The sequence below is a fragment of the Colius striatus genome, chromosome 1, assembly GCF_028858725.1.
Source record: "Colius striatus isolate bColStr4 chromosome 1, bColStr4.1.hap1, whole genome shotgun sequence".
Taxonomy (NCBI): domain Eukaryota; kingdom Metazoa; phylum Chordata; class Aves; order Coliiformes; family Coliidae; genus Colius; species Colius striatus.
Genome location: NC_084759.1, coordinates 13,770,168 through 13,790,345, shown reverse-complemented (window position 1 = coordinate 13,790,345; position 20,178 = coordinate 13,770,168). Strand labels below are relative to the sequence as shown.

Below are 20,178 nucleotides of genomic sequence, written 5' to 3'. Positions count from 1 at the left end.
CGGTTTTGTGTTTCTAGAATAGTTGGTTTAAACCAAATCTGACATGGATGTAGAGAGCTTTCCCTATGTGCTTCAGGGAAAGTGCATCTACATACCATTGGTTGCATGTTTCCTTCCCAAGCACCTTTCTTTCTGGTTGCCTGACAGTTTCAGCCTGGGGTTCTTTACATGAGGAGCTGAGGAAGAATTCCTCTCTAAGTGTTAATAAGCATTGTTGGGAAAACCTGCAGAATAGGAATCTCCAACAAATTCAACAAGACTTGCAGGAGCATATGCCAGGGGAAGCGTGATGTTGAGAGCACGGTCAAGTTTTAGAGCCATCAGATGTAGCTTCTGAATAAAAGCAACACATAGTCTGCAGTAATTTGCAATATAGCCACCAATATAAGGAGAAAATGGTGAATGATACTTTTTGATAATCAAACCACTTTAACAATGTATATATTACAATTGTAATAGAATCTGTTAGTGAATATTTAAAAACTTAAGAATTTAGGAAAGTAGTTTACTCTCAATCTAAGTAGCAAAGTATTTGTTTTCCTTTCACTTTGAGTGCAGGAACTTTACAAAAACGATGCAAACACTAAAAATGTCAAGTGTTTTTATTATTTTAGTGCAAAATAAAATAGACTTAATTATCCTAAAAATGCTTACCAGTCAATTGACACTCATTATGTGAGTTATTGCTTTCATCTTTATTTTGTTGCTAATTTTACAGTTTCACATAGTGCACACATTACACATAAAGTACAGAGAGCTGCAGTGTCCTGGTGCAGATGATGTCAGCATCTCCTGCACAATTGCAATCGGTTGCTAGCTGAGGCATTTCGGTACTGCTGGGAAGCCTTTGCAGTGCTTACCAAAGGGAAGGGTACACATTGCTGAGTACTCTATAATAAAAGGGAGAATAATGAGATATAACTGTATATAAACATAAATGTGAGTATATGTATAATATCCAAGAAACATAATTTGAAGATGTCATGCGATCTGTTTTCCATGAATTAAACAACTGTGCACTTTCATTTGGATTTAGAGGCTGGCATTACATGGTACAATGTTGTTCACGTGAATGTACGTGGAAGCTCTAAAATCAGAGGTTGTTCTCTCAGTGAAGCAAAAATTTAAAATCCCATCACTTCTTGTGGCAGAAAATTTGATGAAATGTCGGTCATTTATACTTTTTTCTGCTGCTGGGAACTTTTATGACAGCTGTTTAATTCTTATAATCAAGAATAATTCCAAGGAGTGCTTGAGATCTGACTGTATACCTACATCTGGACACCTGCTTAAATGCTTAAGTGTGTATTTGTAGGGAAAGAAGGGTCTTAATTTCCATCAGAGAACTTACAGTTCCAGGGACTGGACAGCCTGAGTGACATCTAGTGTTTGTGTCTTATTTATGAAACAAAAATCCTGAAGGTGAGGAGAATTAGTGGGAGAAAGCCCTGTAACAGACCAGCCAGTCAAGAAGTCTGACAACTGAAAGCCATGAAAATGCATTGGTGTGAGAAACAGATTTTTTTTAAGTAGGACAGGCTATGAAGAAATTCTCAAAGAACATACAAGCTCAAAATGCATTGGTAAATTAGCAAATCAGTAAACTACAGTTAGATTCAATGAAGGCAGCTGTGCTACATTAACTGCTGAAAAATACAAAATTTACATCTTGTTTAGCCATAAAGAATTAAATTTGTAAGGCAGGCGGCAGAAGACAGGAAGATGGGGTTCCAAGTCACGCTTAGTTCTAGGATTCACAGGAAGAGCTGTAATGATGTGCTCTGTGTGCTTTTTACAGTCCTGCTTCAAAACGAGGCAATCATTTTGAATTTAAGAGCCTGGATACTTTCTGGGGCTTTTCAGTCTCAAACTCAGTAAGTTTTTTCCTCATTACAAATATATAATAAAGGAGGAGACATAATACAGAATGATACATACTAACTCCTGCATTATAAACTCAACATTTGAAACGTAATGTGGTTTTGGTTTTATTTTGGACACTCATCTACCTATTCATTTCTTTATATTCCAAGTATTGTGATCATTTTGTTTCAAAGTGATGAAATCTAGAATATATGAAACAAAATATCAACGCTTACTGAAGCAAGGCAATACGTGTCACAGAACATGGCACATCTGCAGGTGAAAGTAAGAATTCCTTGTATTACCATTGCATTATATGGACCCTGCTAAATTACTATTCCTTAAAAATTCTTGGAACTTCCTGGACTTTGCAAATGTTTTCAGATTCCAAACTGAAGCCAGAGGATGAGGCAGTCTGATATAAACTGTTAAAGCTTGTTTACAGTACTATAAATTTCATATGTGGTTTTGTTGGGTTTTTAAATACAAATAGAAGTATGAACATCTGGCAAGCCAGCTAAATGGATTCATGTCAATATTGTCAATTATATTTTTCCTATAAAATAAACTAGATCACTTTGTGGGAATTAAAGCTGAACATACTTGAAGTAGATACTTACTAAAGGGGTCATTAGCTGCAAAACATTTGAAGCAGATGGGTTTCTGGTAATGGCTTCTTGAACATCTAAAAACAGCATAAAAATGTATCATAAACGTTACAAAAACCAAATATTACAACAGAAATATGATTAAAAGTCAAACACTCAATACAAAACTTGTTGAAGATTGTGGAAGTGTAGTTTAATAGCACTTTCTCTTTTCCCCTACCAACAGCTGCTGAAGTATTTGCCATAGCTGTATTTATTTTTTAAATTTGCAGCTAGATATTATTATCTGAACAAAAAACTGAGTGTCAGTAAAGAAATAGAAAAAACAATGCCAGCTAGGCAACAAAAGTTCCAGACTAAGATTCCTGAGTGACTAACTTCATTCATGAAAAGACCACTGTGAAGGTTGTCAGTTTAAGCCACTTAATTTGGAAACAGGTGAAAACGAGGCTGAAAAAGGGGATTCAAAAAGGTCACAGTTTAAAAAAGCAATGTATTTACAGGACATGTAAGTCTTTACAACTCTTTACTTACTTACTTTCAGGAACTTATTTACATGTACTTACATGTACTATAAACCTACCTATAAAATTTCCCAGCTTCTTACTACCAATTTTAATCCCCAAATAATTAGGCAAGCTAATTAAATGTCTAAGATACACATATTTATGAATTGCATTAATTTTCAGTTACTTCTTTTGCAAACAGTTAACTGCTATGATTCTGAAATTGTTTCTTTCTGTACTTTTCTTATAGTTTTCACACTTTGCAAACTTCAGCTTTCCTGCTCCCAGTTCTTTTGCTGTGTTTACCTTCGCCTCTGTTTCTTTGTAATTACTCTTCTTTATACACCAATTAATTTTCTATTTTCTTGCATTACTCTTTTCATATCTACTTTCTTAACCCAAGCACGTCATACTAAACTTCCTCTCTGACAAAAGACAGAAATCTTCACTTTTGTTTGCCTGGAAGCAATAACCATGAGGTCAGATCTAATGAAAGCCTGAACCACTGTTTGATGGGAGGAATGGTAAGATTCAGCTCCAGCAAGTTTCTAAGTGCTTGCAGAGATCTTTTATTTTGCTGTTGCAGTTGACTTTTGTTGACTTTTCTTCAAAGTCAAGTCATCCACCATTTGATGCAGAAATGTACAGATACTGTGCAGAAGCTTAATAAGCCCCAGTTTAGTTTGATTCCAGCCAATATGGTGGTAAACTTGGGTAAACTCACCATTAAATGGTGCAGTCCAGAAGGAAAAGTAATGGAATAGTAAAATAAAATCAATGGACTTCAAGAAAGCAGACTCTTATAAATGCAAATAATTGACATGTAAAATTTCATATGAAAAAAGTCCAAGGAAAACATAAAATTCAGGAGGGTTGGCAGTTCCACAAGCAGCAAAAATGGCAAGCAGAAGGTATTCCAATGATATGGAAAACCAAGCTGTCCAGTGAAGAGACCACATGGTCCAAGCCACAAGGTCCCCTCTGATTTCAGACACAGGATGGAACAGATAAAATACAGAAACTATGGAAAACTAATGAGAATTTTTATGAAAAACCTGTGTGTTCGTGTAGGTCAAAGCAAATACTGACCATGTATAGTAGCAAGAGATCCAGGAAGTGAGATTATTCTGGGAGTATGTGAGTTATAATAGGATGCTGAATGAAAATGTTAGCTGTCTAATTACTGGAGAGGAAAAAATATCAAGAACAAGAACAGACCTTCCCCTCACATTCTTCAGCAAAATGGAAGCTGTGATTGGACAACTCATGTAAAAAGAACCAGCAAAAAGCAGGTAAGAACTCAGCCTGACATAGAGGACAGGTTAGAGAACACTTAGATAAGTTTGGCATTTTAAAAATAGCTGCAGAAATTATATTTACTTATGCATTCAGATTTGGATGCAGCAATCTCAGAACTCAGTATTTGTGATTTTAAGAGTTCATGTAGAAGAAGAATATTCTAAAAGACAAGAAGAAAGAAAATGAAAGACCATTCATTGTAAAGGGTTCCATTTGCAAAAATATAGGATCTATAATATCTAGGATCTACTGGATAATATAGGATCTACTGCTTGCTACATTTAGCAAAGAATAATAAGAGAAGAAAAATACTTCTATCATAGGATTCATGGTTTTAATCCAAACTAACCCATGACAACAAAACACAAAGTCACTTAATCACTTGATATAGGATCCTATTTATTATCAGACTTACTCTGTAGCCTTTGATTGAGATAATCAAGAGACTTGAAAATATTCTGTTCTTCTACTGACAGTGCACTCAGTCCTGGACACAGTGCCCTGTTGGGCAGTAAGGATTGTCTGGCTGGCTGCAGGCTTTCCATAGCTGCCAGGATGTCATCCTCTGCAAGGGCTGTACTTGATAGATTTTCTGCCATAAGAAACTGAACAGTGCTTTCTGAAACTGAAGAGTTACAGGGGTAACTTCAAATGAGAAGAGCTCAAGGTATATATACTGCTTGCTTCCATGAATATAGGTCTATGAAACACATAAAATTCACTTAAAAGATCAAAAAGGTGTCAAAGTCAAGAAGGATGTTATGTTAGAAAATGACATAATTAAAATCATTAATACAACTTACAATTGGCAGCAGAGTAAGATCTACTGACTTGGGAAATATGTAGTGACAGCAAGCAGTACCTGCCCATACCATGAAGTTATGTATGACACATACAGCTGTCATACAGTTAGATACAGACAGGAATGGAATTCAAGGAGTATGTGTTGTAACGCATTTATAAACCCGTCAGCATCATGACAAGTGATACCTTACATTTCCATGACAACAAGCTACCCTTTCTCACTTGGAATTGCTGATGCCAAAGGACACAGGTGCTGTTACACAGTAGAAATGTTAGGTTACTGCTTGATGTGTAACAAAGAACTGAAGTGAGATGTGTTGCCATACCTTCGACAGACTTAGAGGTGTTATTCGTACTTTGTACTGGATCGAACACAGATTGAACAGGACTCAGCTGGGCAGTACACAAAAAATTCTATAAAAAATGATAATATTCTAAGTGTAATTTGAGGTAACTGTACTACTTTCTGAACAATTTTCTTATTTCATATTAGCAAATGTATTCAGGTGCAAACAGATTAGCGCATATTAATACAGAGATGTATTCTAGTTGATGTTATTCATTAGCAGTGACTGCAAGCTGACTAAGCACATTGATTCAAAATTGTGTGACACTGAAAAAATCTTTGATATTCCCAAAACTCTTCCCATTTTGAAGATAACTAGGCTTATTTTTCTATAGTATTTAAGGTTTACCTGTGCATGATGAGTAGGCTTCCATCTTTTAGAAGCCACACTTTGTCTTCTGGAATCTGAAAAACCTCTGTGTCTTATTTCATGGTTGTCAAAAACTTGCTTCTTCCTTGTAGCAGGAGCAACATCTGAATTGACATGCATACAAAAATAAACAAAAAATGTGTAAAAACCATGAAGACAGTAGTACCAAAGCTAATAATGCTGAGCAAATGTTCCTGTCCAAATGTAGATATTTACATTGTGTATGATCTCACTAAATGTATTTTCTTCCAGTGCAAAGAAACAGGCACTTCTAAGGCATCATTTAATTTCATGTTAGCGTAGGACTATAAGATACAAATGAGGATTGTATGTGGACATTTATAAACAGATTAAGTGAAGCCCCACTTTAAATCCCAGACAATAAAGATAGTCTGTATAAAGTTATGAGGTGGTCTTACCAAGCAAGAGAATGAAGAGAGAGAGAGAATCATGATACAACAAACAACAAATACTGGGCCAAAAAATAATGTTTCAGAAAGTAAGTTGGATTTAGATGATAAACCTAAAATCATTCATCATTTGTTCACATTACATATCCCTGTTCAGAAAACATGTAATGTTTCACAGATTCACAGAATGGTAGAGGTGGGAAGTGACCTCTCAAGGTCATCTAGTCCAATCACCCAGATCAAACTGGGCTACCTACAGCTGCATGCCCAGGACCGTGTCCTGATGGCTTCTGAGTATCTTCAAGGACGGAGACTCTACAAAGTCTCTGAGCAACTTGTGCCAGTGGTCCATCACCCTCACAGTAAAAATCAAGTGTTTCCTGATGTTCAGAGGGAAAGTCTGGTGTTTCAATTAGTGTGTACTGCCTCCAGTCCTTTCAGTGTGCACCACAGAAAGAAGCCTGCCTCTGACTGTTTTGCGCCTTTTTTCCAGGAACTTACAGATGATGTTAAGATTCCCCGTGGCCTTCTCTTCTCCAGGCTGAACAGTCCCAGCTCTCTCAGCCTTTCCTCCTAGAAGAGATGCTTCAGTCCCTTCATCATCTTCATGGCCCTTCATTTGACTATTTCCAGTCTGCCTATGTCTGTCTTGTACTCAGTCCAGAACTGAACACAATCCTCCAAGTGTGGTCTCACAGGTGTGATTTAAAGCCTGAGTTCTACAGCCTGGGATTTGATAGTTAATCTTACTAACTTATATGTCTGTATACTAATTTTAATGACAGTACTGCTTTTTAACGACAGTACTGATGTACAGTATTTTCCCTTGGTTAGAGAGGCCTAACCTAGACACCATACCTCAAATTTATCACAGCTTTACATGATGTAATAATACATTTTCAAAATTAAAATATCAAGTTTCAAAATTAAAATGAAGCTCTTAATGAAACTTTCATGCATATAACCTGGAGATGCAAATCAGCATTTTCATGTGCAATCTGGGAATCTAGGTATCCAAAGAGATATTATATTCTCATTCATAAACACTGTGACTTCATTTATAAATACAGTTACAATGTAAATATTTATTATGTAAATAAACAAGCAATTTATCTTCCCACATATATATCAAGTAACTGATCCTAGAAGCAGATTTGAAACCAGTCAACTGGTTTCTGCCTTCAGTAGTAACATGGGTTACATTAGTTTTAAAATATTGCCATTTAGTTATGAGTTATCAGAATGTGAAATATGGTGCTGAATAGCACCTGAAAAGAAAAGGAAGTGTGATCATGTTATATTGAATATGGGGAAAATGTAAAAAGAAGCAAAGAAGAAAACCCTTGTTGCATCAGTAACCACATAATAGTCTCCTGAAAAAATAAAATCCAAAGTTGCTCTATTGATATGCATCAACACTGACTTAGTTTAAGAGACGTGCTAGATCCATACTGAGGAAAGACTCCTTGGAGAAATATCAGACAAAAACATAATAAGCAATAGTATCTTTAAGGGCATGAGATACTGGAGCTGTCTCCCCTGTTTCACTAGATCATGTGAATTAGTTCCGTATTTGCATAGGCTAAATGTTAAACACATGTTAAAAGCATTTTACTGCCTGAACACCAAAGGACTTAAAATAATTCTAATATCCAGCTACAGTATAATATAAGTCAGCCAGAAGATATATCACTTGAAACCTGGAAGCCAAATTAAAGGAAGATCCTCATGGACAACAATTTTATTTATTTATTGTGTTCTCACTCTTTCTATACATTTGGCTGAGCATTGCAATAGATCACCTCTTCTACAGTGTCCTCACAGACCTCACCAACTCTGCAATAGGTGCCACAGCTGATATTTTACTCAAGAACAATGCAGTATTCAGTCCTTATAGCAATCACTTTAGGACAACGACTGTGAAGAACTGTGTGCATTTGCAGGCAATAGAACAAATAATAGCAAGTCATTAAGAGATATCTACAGTATTTAAAAAAAAAGAACAGGACTTTAAACCCACAAAATCTAGGCAGATACCCACCCACATTTTGAAAAGAGGTTACTCAGCCCTTTCTCTAAAGGAGATAGCATCTAAAGTTGCAGTGAAACAGTCTTAGTGCACACAGCTCCCACCCAGTACATTTCCTGATTCTAATGTGCAAACAAGGACATCAAGAAGCAAGTATCTCTGCTGAAGGCAAGGAATGGTAATGCAAGACTTCATTCATTTCCAGTGTAAAATCAAACAGGTTAACTTAAGCCACACATATCTTAAGCTCATCTGTTTGACTTTGAACTGGAATGGACATGAAGATAACATTTCTCATTTCCCACCCCTGCTTTAGGCCAAGAATATTCACCGGTCTCTGCTCTTACACAACAGAGCTGTTCTGAGTCACTCCACAGTTAAAACTCTGTATTACTGCAGATAAAACTAGAAATTTAGGGGTTTTTTTTTAATTATGGAATTACTTATTTTCTTAAAAAGTATCTTTGAGATGTAAAGCTGATCCTCAGAGTGATCCCGGTAAGAGAAGTGTTTTGGAGTGCTGCTTTAGAAGCAGCATCTACAGCTTTAGGAGCTCTGCCTCCAGCTGCAGCTTTCAATAGGAAGCAGATCCACATACAACATACAAATTACAATAATTTTAGGCATTTACAATGCCAGCATTTTAAAAACATGGTAGATGTAAGTTTCTTTCACTCTCAGGTGGCAGTGACTGTTGGACAAGAAGCTACGACTCTCAGTTACCTTGTAAAACTTGTTCGTACAAACTTAGTCACTTCCTCCTATACCATTATTTAGACCACCTGTCACATCTGCTCATTAGTCAGGAATATAATCTCAGGGAAAATACTTCCTTTGCATTTAATATTGAAGAGAGCTATTAAAAATGAGGATTGACGTTTGAGAGGCCTCTGGGCACCACTAGAATAGAAATGACAATGACAAATGGTGAAAACTTGTTCAAACCGGCTGTACGGTGTGTGAATGGATGAAAGGATGGATGTTTTAACTGAGAACAAACTTGTGATGTAATTGAAAAAGACTTTCATGTGAACATCCCCCGACCTCAAATCCAGAAACATGACTCTTACCAGTAGCAGAGCCTTTAGGAGCTGGGGCAGTACGCACGCCTTGCCAGAAGGTACTTGTTTTTCCAGCTGCTGGGGTACGAGGGAGATATAACGCACTTTGTGCATTAACAGGTCTTCTTTCAGTGCAGGTTACTGACTGATCCCAACAGGCGCTTGTCTGAACACTGTTTACAGAACAAGTATTTTTTGCCCAAGGTTCATGCTTGGCCGTGCTGCAGCCAGGTGTAGGTATCGCAGTGGCCAAGTCAGAACGACAAGTAATACTCTCACTGTCTTCTGTAGTGCTTCTATTTAAAACCCCATCTGCCAACACGACATGCCTTTCCTTTAAATCATTCCTGCTTGTAGCAGTAGCTTGAAGACTTGAAGGCAGCAGTGGCTGACACCCAGGGCTCGCTGCATTTTGGCCACTTCTGTTTCCTGCCAGAGGTGTGGATGGTGGGTGAGGTGCTGGCAATTTCCCTGGAGCTCTTTGAGCTCTGTTGGCCTCAGAGGCCGACTGCGGTTGGATTTTAATGCCTGTTCTCTTCTTGGACACAAAACTTGACCAGGCCTTATTTTTGAGTTGATTACCTCCATTAATTTTAGAATTATTGCTATGTACTGCGGACTTACTCTCTTCATCTTTTGATGCCATCCAACTATTTTTAGCAGAAAAGGATCCACTAGACATAAACATATTCAGAGATGTGCATTCTTTATTTGATTCTTCAGTATTAACATTTTGTTTTGGTACATGAGAGTTTTCCTGATGATTTTTTATGAACGTGGGGTTTGAAGGTTGAGCAATGATACTTAAATTATTCTTGGGAGTGTTATTTGTAGTTTGAACACATTGCAGCTGTGTGGAAGATAATTCACTGATGTTTTTTTCAAAGCATTTTCCATTATTTTCTATTATTATCTGGTTAATTTGATCACACCATCTTAGCTTCCTATTGTATTTTTCATTTTCTGCACTTTTCTGTTTTATTTTTGCCAGCTCTAAACTGTCTCTGATAGAAGACAAGGGTCGGGTTCCAAAACTGACCCCATGGTTCATAACCATAGATTTGAAATGACCTGGTTTGTAATCAGAATCCTTCTTTAAGATACTTCTGAACAACCTGACTCTTTTTCTTTCAAGAATACTGGTTTTCATGCTTTTGTGCTGTGCAGGACTGCCAGAATTGAACTCTGTATCAGATACAGAGTTTTCTTCCTCTTTGTTATTCTGTTGCTTAACATGACACAGAACTGAGGCATTTGGTACATCCTGAAATAAAGAGGATCCTGGATTAACACCATCAATACATTTAATATTTTCACCTTTTGTTTCAGTCATTTTTCCTGAGGTGCTTTTCAAAAAGTTCATGCTGATGTTTTTGTCCTTTGGTAATGTATCAGCTGTGCTGGGAATGCCAGAGGAACATCTCTGATTAGGAAATAAGATTACAGATGTTGCAATAGGTTGACTGGAGTTTTGTACAGATATAGTTCTTTTTTGTGGGATCATTTTAAAACTCTGATCTTGCATCAGATCCTGAACTCTTTCTCCTGGAATAGAATCAGGGCTGGCCCAGGCTTTGCTAGGATTGAAAACAGGATGACCCGTGGCTTTTGTGCTAGCCGCTCCAGAAGATGCCTTGCTTCTTTCTTCGTTTATATTTTGCAGAAAACTAAATGCATTACTTAGAGAGCTTTCTTCCTTACCAGAGGTCAAGAACTCTGTAGGTTTTATTCCAGATCTATAAGAAGCAGATGATTCCTCTTCTGAACTGTTTACATGTTCAGCAGGAGTCAGAACGTTATGTTTAGCTAAAAGATCGTGAATAGGTAAGTTGTGGTGGTATTGCGATCCTACATTTCTCAGACAATTATTTAGATGCGTATTTTTAGAAGTACTTAGAGCTGTATAAAGCAAACTATTATTCCCACTCTGTGACTTTTCTGGATTGTACAGGGCACAGTCACACTGCGTAGTCAAAGATGATTCACTCACTGTTGTGTAATTTCCATTTTGTTCTCCAACTTCAAGACTGTCAAGGCTTGACAGGCTTTCTGAATCATATGTTTTCTTGACTTCTTGATGAAAATTCTGAAACAGAGGCACAAAACCAGACTGTTACCATATTTTTTTTTTCCTCATACTAATTTTCCCTTACTCAAAATTTAGATTAAAACTTAATCAATGTTGAGCCTGGTGGTTTTCTGACTTGGTGTCACAGTGTTCAGTTGCAAAAGAAAATGATGTAATTTGGCTATAAAATTCAGAGGGATGAGCTGCACAGTTTAGCAAATTTAATCCTAAACTTTATATAAATTCTACAATATCAAAAAAGGAACAAGATTTTTCTAAGCACTACTATTTCTGGATTGCCCTATAACACAACATATATACTATATATACTGCAATGTGTGAGATTACAAAATGAAAGTGAATCCATGAAAATGCAGATTTGTTAGTGGATCTTCCCTAAACTGGAATTTTTCCATAATACTGGACTGAATATGTTTCTTTTACTACAAAGTCCTGTAAGTGATGAGAATTTAAGCCTTGTCATGACAAAAAAACCCCTTCTCAGCTATCATAATCACAGCGATTACCTTCTCCCTCCAGTGAAACCTGCTCTTCTCATCTTTCAGAAAGAAGAAAATGTCATCTGACCTACAAGGACAGATCAGGTCTAAAAAGCATGTGGGAGTCCCATCCACTCCCCCAACTTCTCCATCAAGCTTTAGTGTAGTGATGAATACAAGCAACTGCCAGCACCATTGGGACAACTTTATATATGTATTTTCTTCACTATTACTTCTCCACCCAAACACTGAGATGCCTGCCATGGCTGAAAACACATACTTTTTTAAGTGCAAGATTGCAAAGTACACATAAACATACAGGAAACCAAGCATATTTACTATTCTCACAGGCTCGCACACTCTCTCTTGTGGAAGTTCACTTCCACAGAGCTCAGCAGCTAAGTGATTTTAAACTATACGTTGAAAAAAAATGGTGTGAAAAACTAAGAGAAGCTATATTAGATAGGCAATATTGTGCTTTTTCTTTACATTTGTGACTTTAAACAGAAAATGTTTCAATTAGCAAAATCTTGTAACCTACACAAGCAATCATGTATCCTCTGGCAAGACAACAGAACTAACATTTTGAAAACTTACCAAAGAATACATAAAATTCATTAGGGAAGAACATATTTTTGTAGTAAATGTCTTTTTTTTATTCTAATAAAATTATTATATCGTAATATTGCATAGTTTGTAGCTGTACAAATATTTTAAATTGCAGAATAAAAAGCTTAGTTAGTCCTGAAAGACTTTATGATTGAATTAAATCTTATCTTGTAGTAGATGCTCAGAAGTTGGTGCAATCTTCCATTATAGTTATGATCTGAGATAAAAAAACTAAATAGAAGAACAAAGAACCAAGTGTAAGGAAAAATCCCTTTAGGGAACATTTTCAAACTAAAGTTATAAGAATCAGTGTCCTTCTCATAGAAAGTAATAAAAACTGCTTTGATAGTTATTTATTAACCTTTATATTTGGTTAAATTTTATTGTTAAACTCTGCTTGAACCTCACCAAAAAAAGGAAAAGGCATATGCTCAGAGTTTTCTGTACCAGGCTAAATTTAACAACTAACTTTGAAATTTTCAGATGGGAAAAAACAGTAAAAAGAAATTATAGATGTCAAGCTTGATTCTTGTCTAATTTGGAAAATGCGCCTGTATAGCTAGACGTGTTTCTAAAATGAGTAAGTTAAACAGAAGAAAAATGTTGTGCGGATTGATTTAAAAACACCTGTTTTGATAGCAGGTTAGCTTAAAGTGATAAATTTGGAGGGTGCAAGGAAAGTTGCAACTTTTTAAAAACTGAGAGTAAAAAAAATCCACCCAGTTCTACCTCCAGAGGTTGAAAATAGACTTGATCCTGCAATACCTATAATTTTACACTCCTTGTAAAACAAAATCTCATGGAAACACAAAATCTTAGTTGAAGCAACCACCAGAAATAAATTTGGAACTAAAGAATATACAAAGATAAGATTCCTCATTTAAACACATACTCACTTTTACTTAGTTCCCACAAATTTACTTATTAAACATTTACTTTGTTGCATCATACAGTTTAATAATTTCACACATTAAAAATGCTTATCATCTCATGAAAATATTTATATATTTTATCTTCCCTTCTAGCCTACTCTGTAATGAAAATAAATGTCACTTTTTCTTGTAAAAATGTATAACTGGAATTACTTCTGTGGACCTAAAATAGCATTTAACTGTTATTCTTTTACGTTGCTCAGTAGCTATAGGGAAATAAACCTTGAAATCTCAATGATTTCATTTTATTTCATCTGTGAGAACATTATAGGATGATAGGGACAGAAAAATGGTCATAGACCTTACTAGTTTTTTATTTTCTGGATTTGCATATTGTTTCTATTATGCAACTGCAATTTATTGTACAATGTGTTGCCTGTTGCCTTCATTATCTTATGTCCTAACGCATGAAATCTAAACTCAGCCTGTCCACGTACTTGGTATTCTATGAAAGGGAACACTTAAGAGGAGTTAGAGAGGTCACCTGTATGTCTTTTAAGACTTAGAACAGCTGTGACAAGCAATTTAATTTCAGTAGAGCAGTAAAGCAAAGAGAAAACATGAGCCTAAGAAATCTTTCATGAGGCCAATGAAAGAATAACATCGCAACAAGTAAAATTTTAAGGGAACTTGACAAATGAACTTTCTGCCAAAGGACTCTGTCAGAACCCTATTACATTAAAGAGCTGCTGTATGAATATTTGACATTTTCTGCAAAAGAAGTGCTGACTGTTCACAATTCTAAAATATGAATGAGAACACTCATGAGAACACTCTTCTGAAGATAAGTGCTGGAAAAATGCTACCTGCTCTGGAAACCTGTCTCATCTCTCACACTTTGTGATATTTTTGATAATTTTGACTGCTTTATTCACAGGAGTTATTTGTGTGTTATATGTGTGCATATATAATGTTATACTTCATATTCATTGTGCATTAAAAGACATCAATAGTCATTCAGAAACATTTTTACTGGTTTTGAGTTTACCAACTATGGAAAGCCCATTAGAAAATGGATAATCTCTTTTCTATGCAAGTTTGGAAAACATAATGTACATGACACTGCACAATGCTGATTTCACAGAAATTTGGGCAGACCCCAGAAAGCAAATGTCACTGAGAAAGGATTTTGGTGCTTAGGTTACACAAGAGATCCATTATAGTGTGCCAAACCTACCAAAGAAGTGATGGAGGTGTAGGATGACCAGAGAAAAGCTTTCCATCAACACCCCTATCTTTCCTAGGCTAATTCCTCAGTTCCTAATTTGCCCCTAAGCTATCTAGGATACAGAAACTAGCTATCTGTGTACCCGAGTATTTATAAGAACTTGATTTGCCTGTTTGAATAATCATCATATGATGCCAGAAATATGGGTTCAAACTTCTTTGGATAAAAAGAACTCAGGTTTCCAATTTCGTAGGCACTGAGGCTCTTCAGTAAGCCACTGTAGCAAAGCATTTTTAAAAAGTGATCTGAACACCGAATGTCAGCATTTCAAGTTCTGACTTCCAGTTGTAATGAGGCCCCAAGGTAAATGTACATAACTGTGTAGGAAACAGGTTTTCAGCTAATAATGTCTCTGTGTTGCTTTTCATTAATTAATTTAGCATCTCAATACACAGAGTGCTTTTTCTCACATCCCTGTTCCAGATGCCTAAACCTTACAGACTAACCTAGCCATTTAGCTCTAGAAGTGGAGTTCATAATGCTAGTTTTTAAATCCCATTAAAATGATTAAATGATTGAGGCACAGAGCACCACAATGCATTAGACTCTCGTTTGTTTCTAACTCATTAATAAATTTATTTTGAGCAGACATCATATAAGAGATGGGATCATGTAAAAATAGTATGGGACTGCATAATTGAAAACTGTCAAAAGGCCAATAGACATGGAGAAAAAATGCATTGTGAATGTGCAGGACTAGTTATAGAAGTTCTTAACTGCTTAGCTAATAATAATTTTAATATTATATATAATAGAATGATATAACTTAATGAACAGATTCATAGTTATATAGAATCCATGTTTTATTCGATGTCATTTTCGTGATCCCAAAAAAGAAGAGTGGAGATCACTTAAATGTTTTCCATTTTCACTTCTTTGGACTTTGTAGGTTGTAGGAGAAATGACATTTTAAATAATATTTCATAGATGAAGCTATCTCTAGACAATAAATTAGAGATAGAAATGGAAGGAAAAAATTCTCAGAGATTTTTTTTTCTACTTTAAAGGAAAGAAACAATCCTCTCTTTCATTGATGGTGAAGGTCTTAATGGTGAGACTCAAAACCCTGAAATTATCCTTTTCAGAAAAGCTTTCCATCAAAGTCTGATTTATGGGGAAAGAAGTGAAGAATAACTGACATAGAAAAGTGTTTTTTTTGTCTTCTAGAAAATTCAGAATCTGTCTTCCTGCTTATTCTTACTCATATATACACAAATGAAGCAAAACATTAGGGTTGACAGATTTGAATGAACTAGAGCCCCAGGAAAAAAAACCCCAAAGCTCTTTGATTAGTTCACACCTCCGGAAAGACCCACAACCATACAGTGCATGAAGAGAATTTTTAAAATAACCCTAGTACAGTTGAGAGATCCTACCAGATCTCTCCGACTTGCTAAAAAAATTAGTGGATGTTTTTGCGATCAATAAAAGCATGACTTGTTCTTTCAGCAATGTAAAAACATCTCAAAGATGGAACAGTCTTTAACATATGTCCAGCACACCTTGTACACTGTGCAGCAGCAACCAAGGCAGAAAGTGGATTTCTATTAGGAAATCCTATAGGTCACATACAGAAATACTTTCAGAATCACAGAATATCCTGAGTTGGAAGAGACCCACAAGGATCACTGAGTCCAGAGCCTGACTCCACATAGGACAACCTAAAAGTTAAAACATATATCTAAGAACACTTTGTAATATTATATATTTATATATCTTATTAAAACTAAGTTTAGAGTTTCCAGCATTCACGCCATACTTCATTAATATGATGACTTATTTTTAAAAAACAATGTAGTGACTGTTACATGTTACCTGTTTTACAAACTCTATTATGTCAGTCAGATATTTTTCAAGACATCTTCTTCACAAGAAGTTTACAGACATGATTTATAAGAACATGTACAAGAGTCCAGCATCTCCCTTCCCTTAACCAGTCTACTGAATTTTAAGGCTGACACATATGTTCTGTTCTTGCTGCTGCTTGAAACAGCAGGATTCTTTAAGTTGTTTGTTATCAGATCAAAGAATCACAGAATCTTAAGGGTTGGAAGGGACCTTGAAAGATCATCTGGTCCAATCTCTCTGCCAGAGCAAGATCACCTAGGGTAGGTCACACAGGAACTCGTCCAGGTGGGTTTTGAATGTCTCCAGAGAAGGAGATTCAACAACCCATCTGGGCAGCCTGTTCCATTGTAACTGGGTCCCAGTTACTCTTTGCTTATTCTTGTCTTCAGAATTACGGGTATTTGGTTTGATGCTTTATTTCCCAACTAGTGAGCCATATTTCCTTATGTAGATATGCCGATATCAGACATAAACTGCACAGAAAAACTCAAGCTACTAAATATCACAGAAGTGCTACTGTGGGTTTAAAATTATATTAACAAAAAAATTTAAAAAATTATGAAGTTTTGTGTACCCAAGACACCATGAGCCTACTAGGACAGAAGCAGAATACTGGAAAAAAAGAAGTAGGTATTTTGCTTTCCACCCAACAAAGGATTTATCTCTTGAAAAAAAACCCAAACCACAGCTTGGCCATCTTCAAAGGGGTAGAATTACTTGAGACAGAATTACTCTAGACTCTCATGATACTGAATCTTGAAATTAAGAAATAGATTTTCCAACACCTCCTTGAGACATTAGTATATACTATCTCTGACAATACCAAGTTATCATAATAAAATATAGCATCCTGGCAGACCAGTATGCACAAACGTTCTATATCTTTCGCTCCCTTCCTGCAAGTAAACATTGTATTACCACAACTGCAGTAAAATAAAGATCACTACTTTTGACTCTTTTCTTCTCCTTTAGCTACATTTATGAACATTTTGCTCTGCTGCAGTAAAGCTAATCACTTCAAAATACTGGAAATATGGTAGAAATCATTTAGTCCACAGCTATATATAAAGATTTCATTTGTATATATAAATACTTCATAGGTGAAAATGTGTTCATATGGATATTAAATCCAAAAATGGGGTCATGCTAACATATATGGCAATTCTTATGAAAAAAGTAAATTACTGTAAAGGTGGAGCAGTTCTTGATTTCCCTGTTTCTGTGGTTTATGAGTTATGTTGTATACATGGCAACTCTAACATCCACAAGCAGTCTTACTCATGTACTAATCTACTTTTGAAACAAACTCTCGTACAGAAAATGCTGTTTTAGCTTCATTTCTACATTTTCACCTGTTCAAGTATGGCTTTGAATTGAGGCAAAACACTCTTCAAATGACTGAACATCGGTAATGTGATTTTATGTAGCAGAGGCTTGGAATACACCACCGTTTTATGTAAAAAAGAATCCTACTCTTGAGGAATATATAATCAAAACAAGTTCAAGTATTTGAATAAAATAATTTAGTCTGAAGATACATTTCATCTTGTCTTTATAGTAAATGTGAAGATAGTGGCATGCAGCAATATTGGCTGAAAGCCGATAAAAAACGTACCCTCTGATTTTGCCAAAAGGAAAATGAGTAGGGAAATCACTGGTTTGTCATATAATTAAAGTGATCAACATCAAATATGTTAACATTCACAGTTGTAAGTGAAAAACCACCAATGTTTCTAGATTTTAAAAAACCCTATAAAAATCTATTTCAAGTCTTTGAATGGTCCCTTCAAGATCAAGTCTGACTTCAGTTCCAATATCATTTTATCCTAACCCTCCCCTTAAGAGTCAGTTTTTCCACTAAGTAGCCCTGTGCATTCTACAAGTTCTTCACACTCGAGGAAGGCTCTGTACATAGGCACTCCTTTTTTTCCATGCTGGTCTTGTCTGTGCTTCTGAAGAGTGAGACTGATACAATAACCTTGCAGAAGGAACCCTTCTTTAACTCATTCCAGTCATACTACAAATGTAGTTGAAAACTAACTCAGTTTTTCCATCGGTTATCTGAAACATCTCTATTTCATAGATACAATCCAGCCTCAGAAGTGGAGTAACATAAACAGCTAACAGTCACACAGGTCAGCTCACTCATGCAAGTAAGGCCATATCTATGCCTATGTGTTTGCAGCATCTGCTGCTTTTATTCAGTAGAACACTACTATAGAAAATATTCTTCACTATTTCTCAGAGACTTATTTAATTCTCTAGGTAGTGTATAAAAATACACACACAGTATAACAGGATACAAAATTTTATTGTATTAGAGATAATATAAGAATAAATCTCTGACCTCATGGTTTGGTTGCAATTTCTGAGAAATGGTACCTGTGTTCCAGTCCCTATTTCAATAAATATTGTAAATAAAGTATTTTATGCCAAGGGGACAATACCCATAGAAAGACTGATACCAAGTTCTTCGATGGCTGCACAACATGCTTGGAAAAAAAAGGTAAAATTCCCGCTTCAAATCAATCAGAAAGGGATTTGAATTTTGATTTCACAGATATCACTTGAATAACATAATTATGGTCAGACAGAGAAGGGAAGAGGATAATACAGTCTCTGTGTTGTAATTGATACCCATTTTGTATGTGAATGAGCACCTACTTCCAACTATTTGTTTAAACATGAAACATAATTAACACATATTGTTAAACAATGTTTCATTCAAATATAATGTGCACTTCTGGAAGAGCATAAAAATATTGTACTGACCAAAAAAATCTTGTTTGCCTACCAAATTAAAGAGTTTATGAAAAGAAAATGGCAAAAGATACCTGAATAACACTACTTCTTGTCACAGCTGAGCCATTTTAATAGAAATTTCTAAACCTATTCAGTTCCAGGCAGGTGCCAGAAATAGAAAAAGCACCTTTAGATAAAGACCACGCTACCATTTCCAGCTGAAAGATTTTATTTATGTCTGCAACAAAACCAGAAAAGGACTGTGCAATGGAACCTTTTATTGTGAGTTAAATTAAAAATATAATTTTCTTCAAAATGGAACATACTTAAGGACATAAACCAAATAATAATTCGATATAGTGGCTGATACTTAACAGTTGCACAAAATAAAGTCTACTGTACTCATATTTTAAGGAACGTAACTTCAGAGAATTGTGGAAGGGTCACAGAAAACCTTGGCATACTGATGAAGCGATACAAATTTTTAGGGATGGGAAGCAAGGAACACATCAAATCTACTGGTAAGGGTCTACATAGAACTTTATTGCCCTGCAGGAAAGAAAAGAATTTTAGGAATCTTTATAATCCTGATGGGCTTGTAAAAACAGAAACAAAGAGAGGTCAAAGGATCTCAATGAATGGTTAGGCTGCAAAGCATGTGCACAGTGAAATACTTCGACATTAGTTTCAGAAAGTCAGGGAATGTTGAAGTGAATTTGGACAACAGATAGTAACAAGACTATTGAGGACTACTGAAGACTATTCATGTCAGTAAGAGTATTATAAATGATAAATTGTATTACTAAGAGTATTATAAATACTATTTGACAACACAGGAAGTCACAACAGGCATGCACATCAGCACAATCCAAGCATTAAACTTCTAAATCCCGTGCCTTCAAACAATGACAGTAGCTTTCTTGACTATTTTTTCTAATCAGAGCCAGAATCGTGA

The 20,178-nt window shown here is 35.7% G+C and overlaps 1 protein-coding gene across 1 annotated transcript in view; it reads right to left on the bottom strand.

Annotated features, from left to right (window-relative positions):
* Positions 1-710: 710 nt before the first annotated feature.
* Positions 711-20,178, bottom strand: part of CEP126 (centrosomal protein 126) — a 36,891-nt gene continuing 17,423 nt past the window's right edge. Inside the window, exons 6-11 of the mRNA XM_062020388.1 lie at positions 9,306-11,382; positions 5,776-5,900; positions 5,407-5,494; positions 4,692-4,901; positions 2,484-2,548; positions 711-890 (exon numbers count right to left, since the gene is read on the bottom strand). Coding sequence (XP_061876372.1) covers positions 783-890; positions 2,484-2,548; positions 4,692-4,901; positions 5,407-5,494; positions 5,776-5,900; positions 9,306-11,382 — 2,673 coding nt within the window. The 3' untranslated portion in view covers positions 711-782. The remainder of the gene's footprint in view (positions 891-2,483; positions 2,549-4,691; positions 4,902-5,406; positions 5,495-5,775; positions 5,901-9,305; positions 11,383-20,178) is intronic.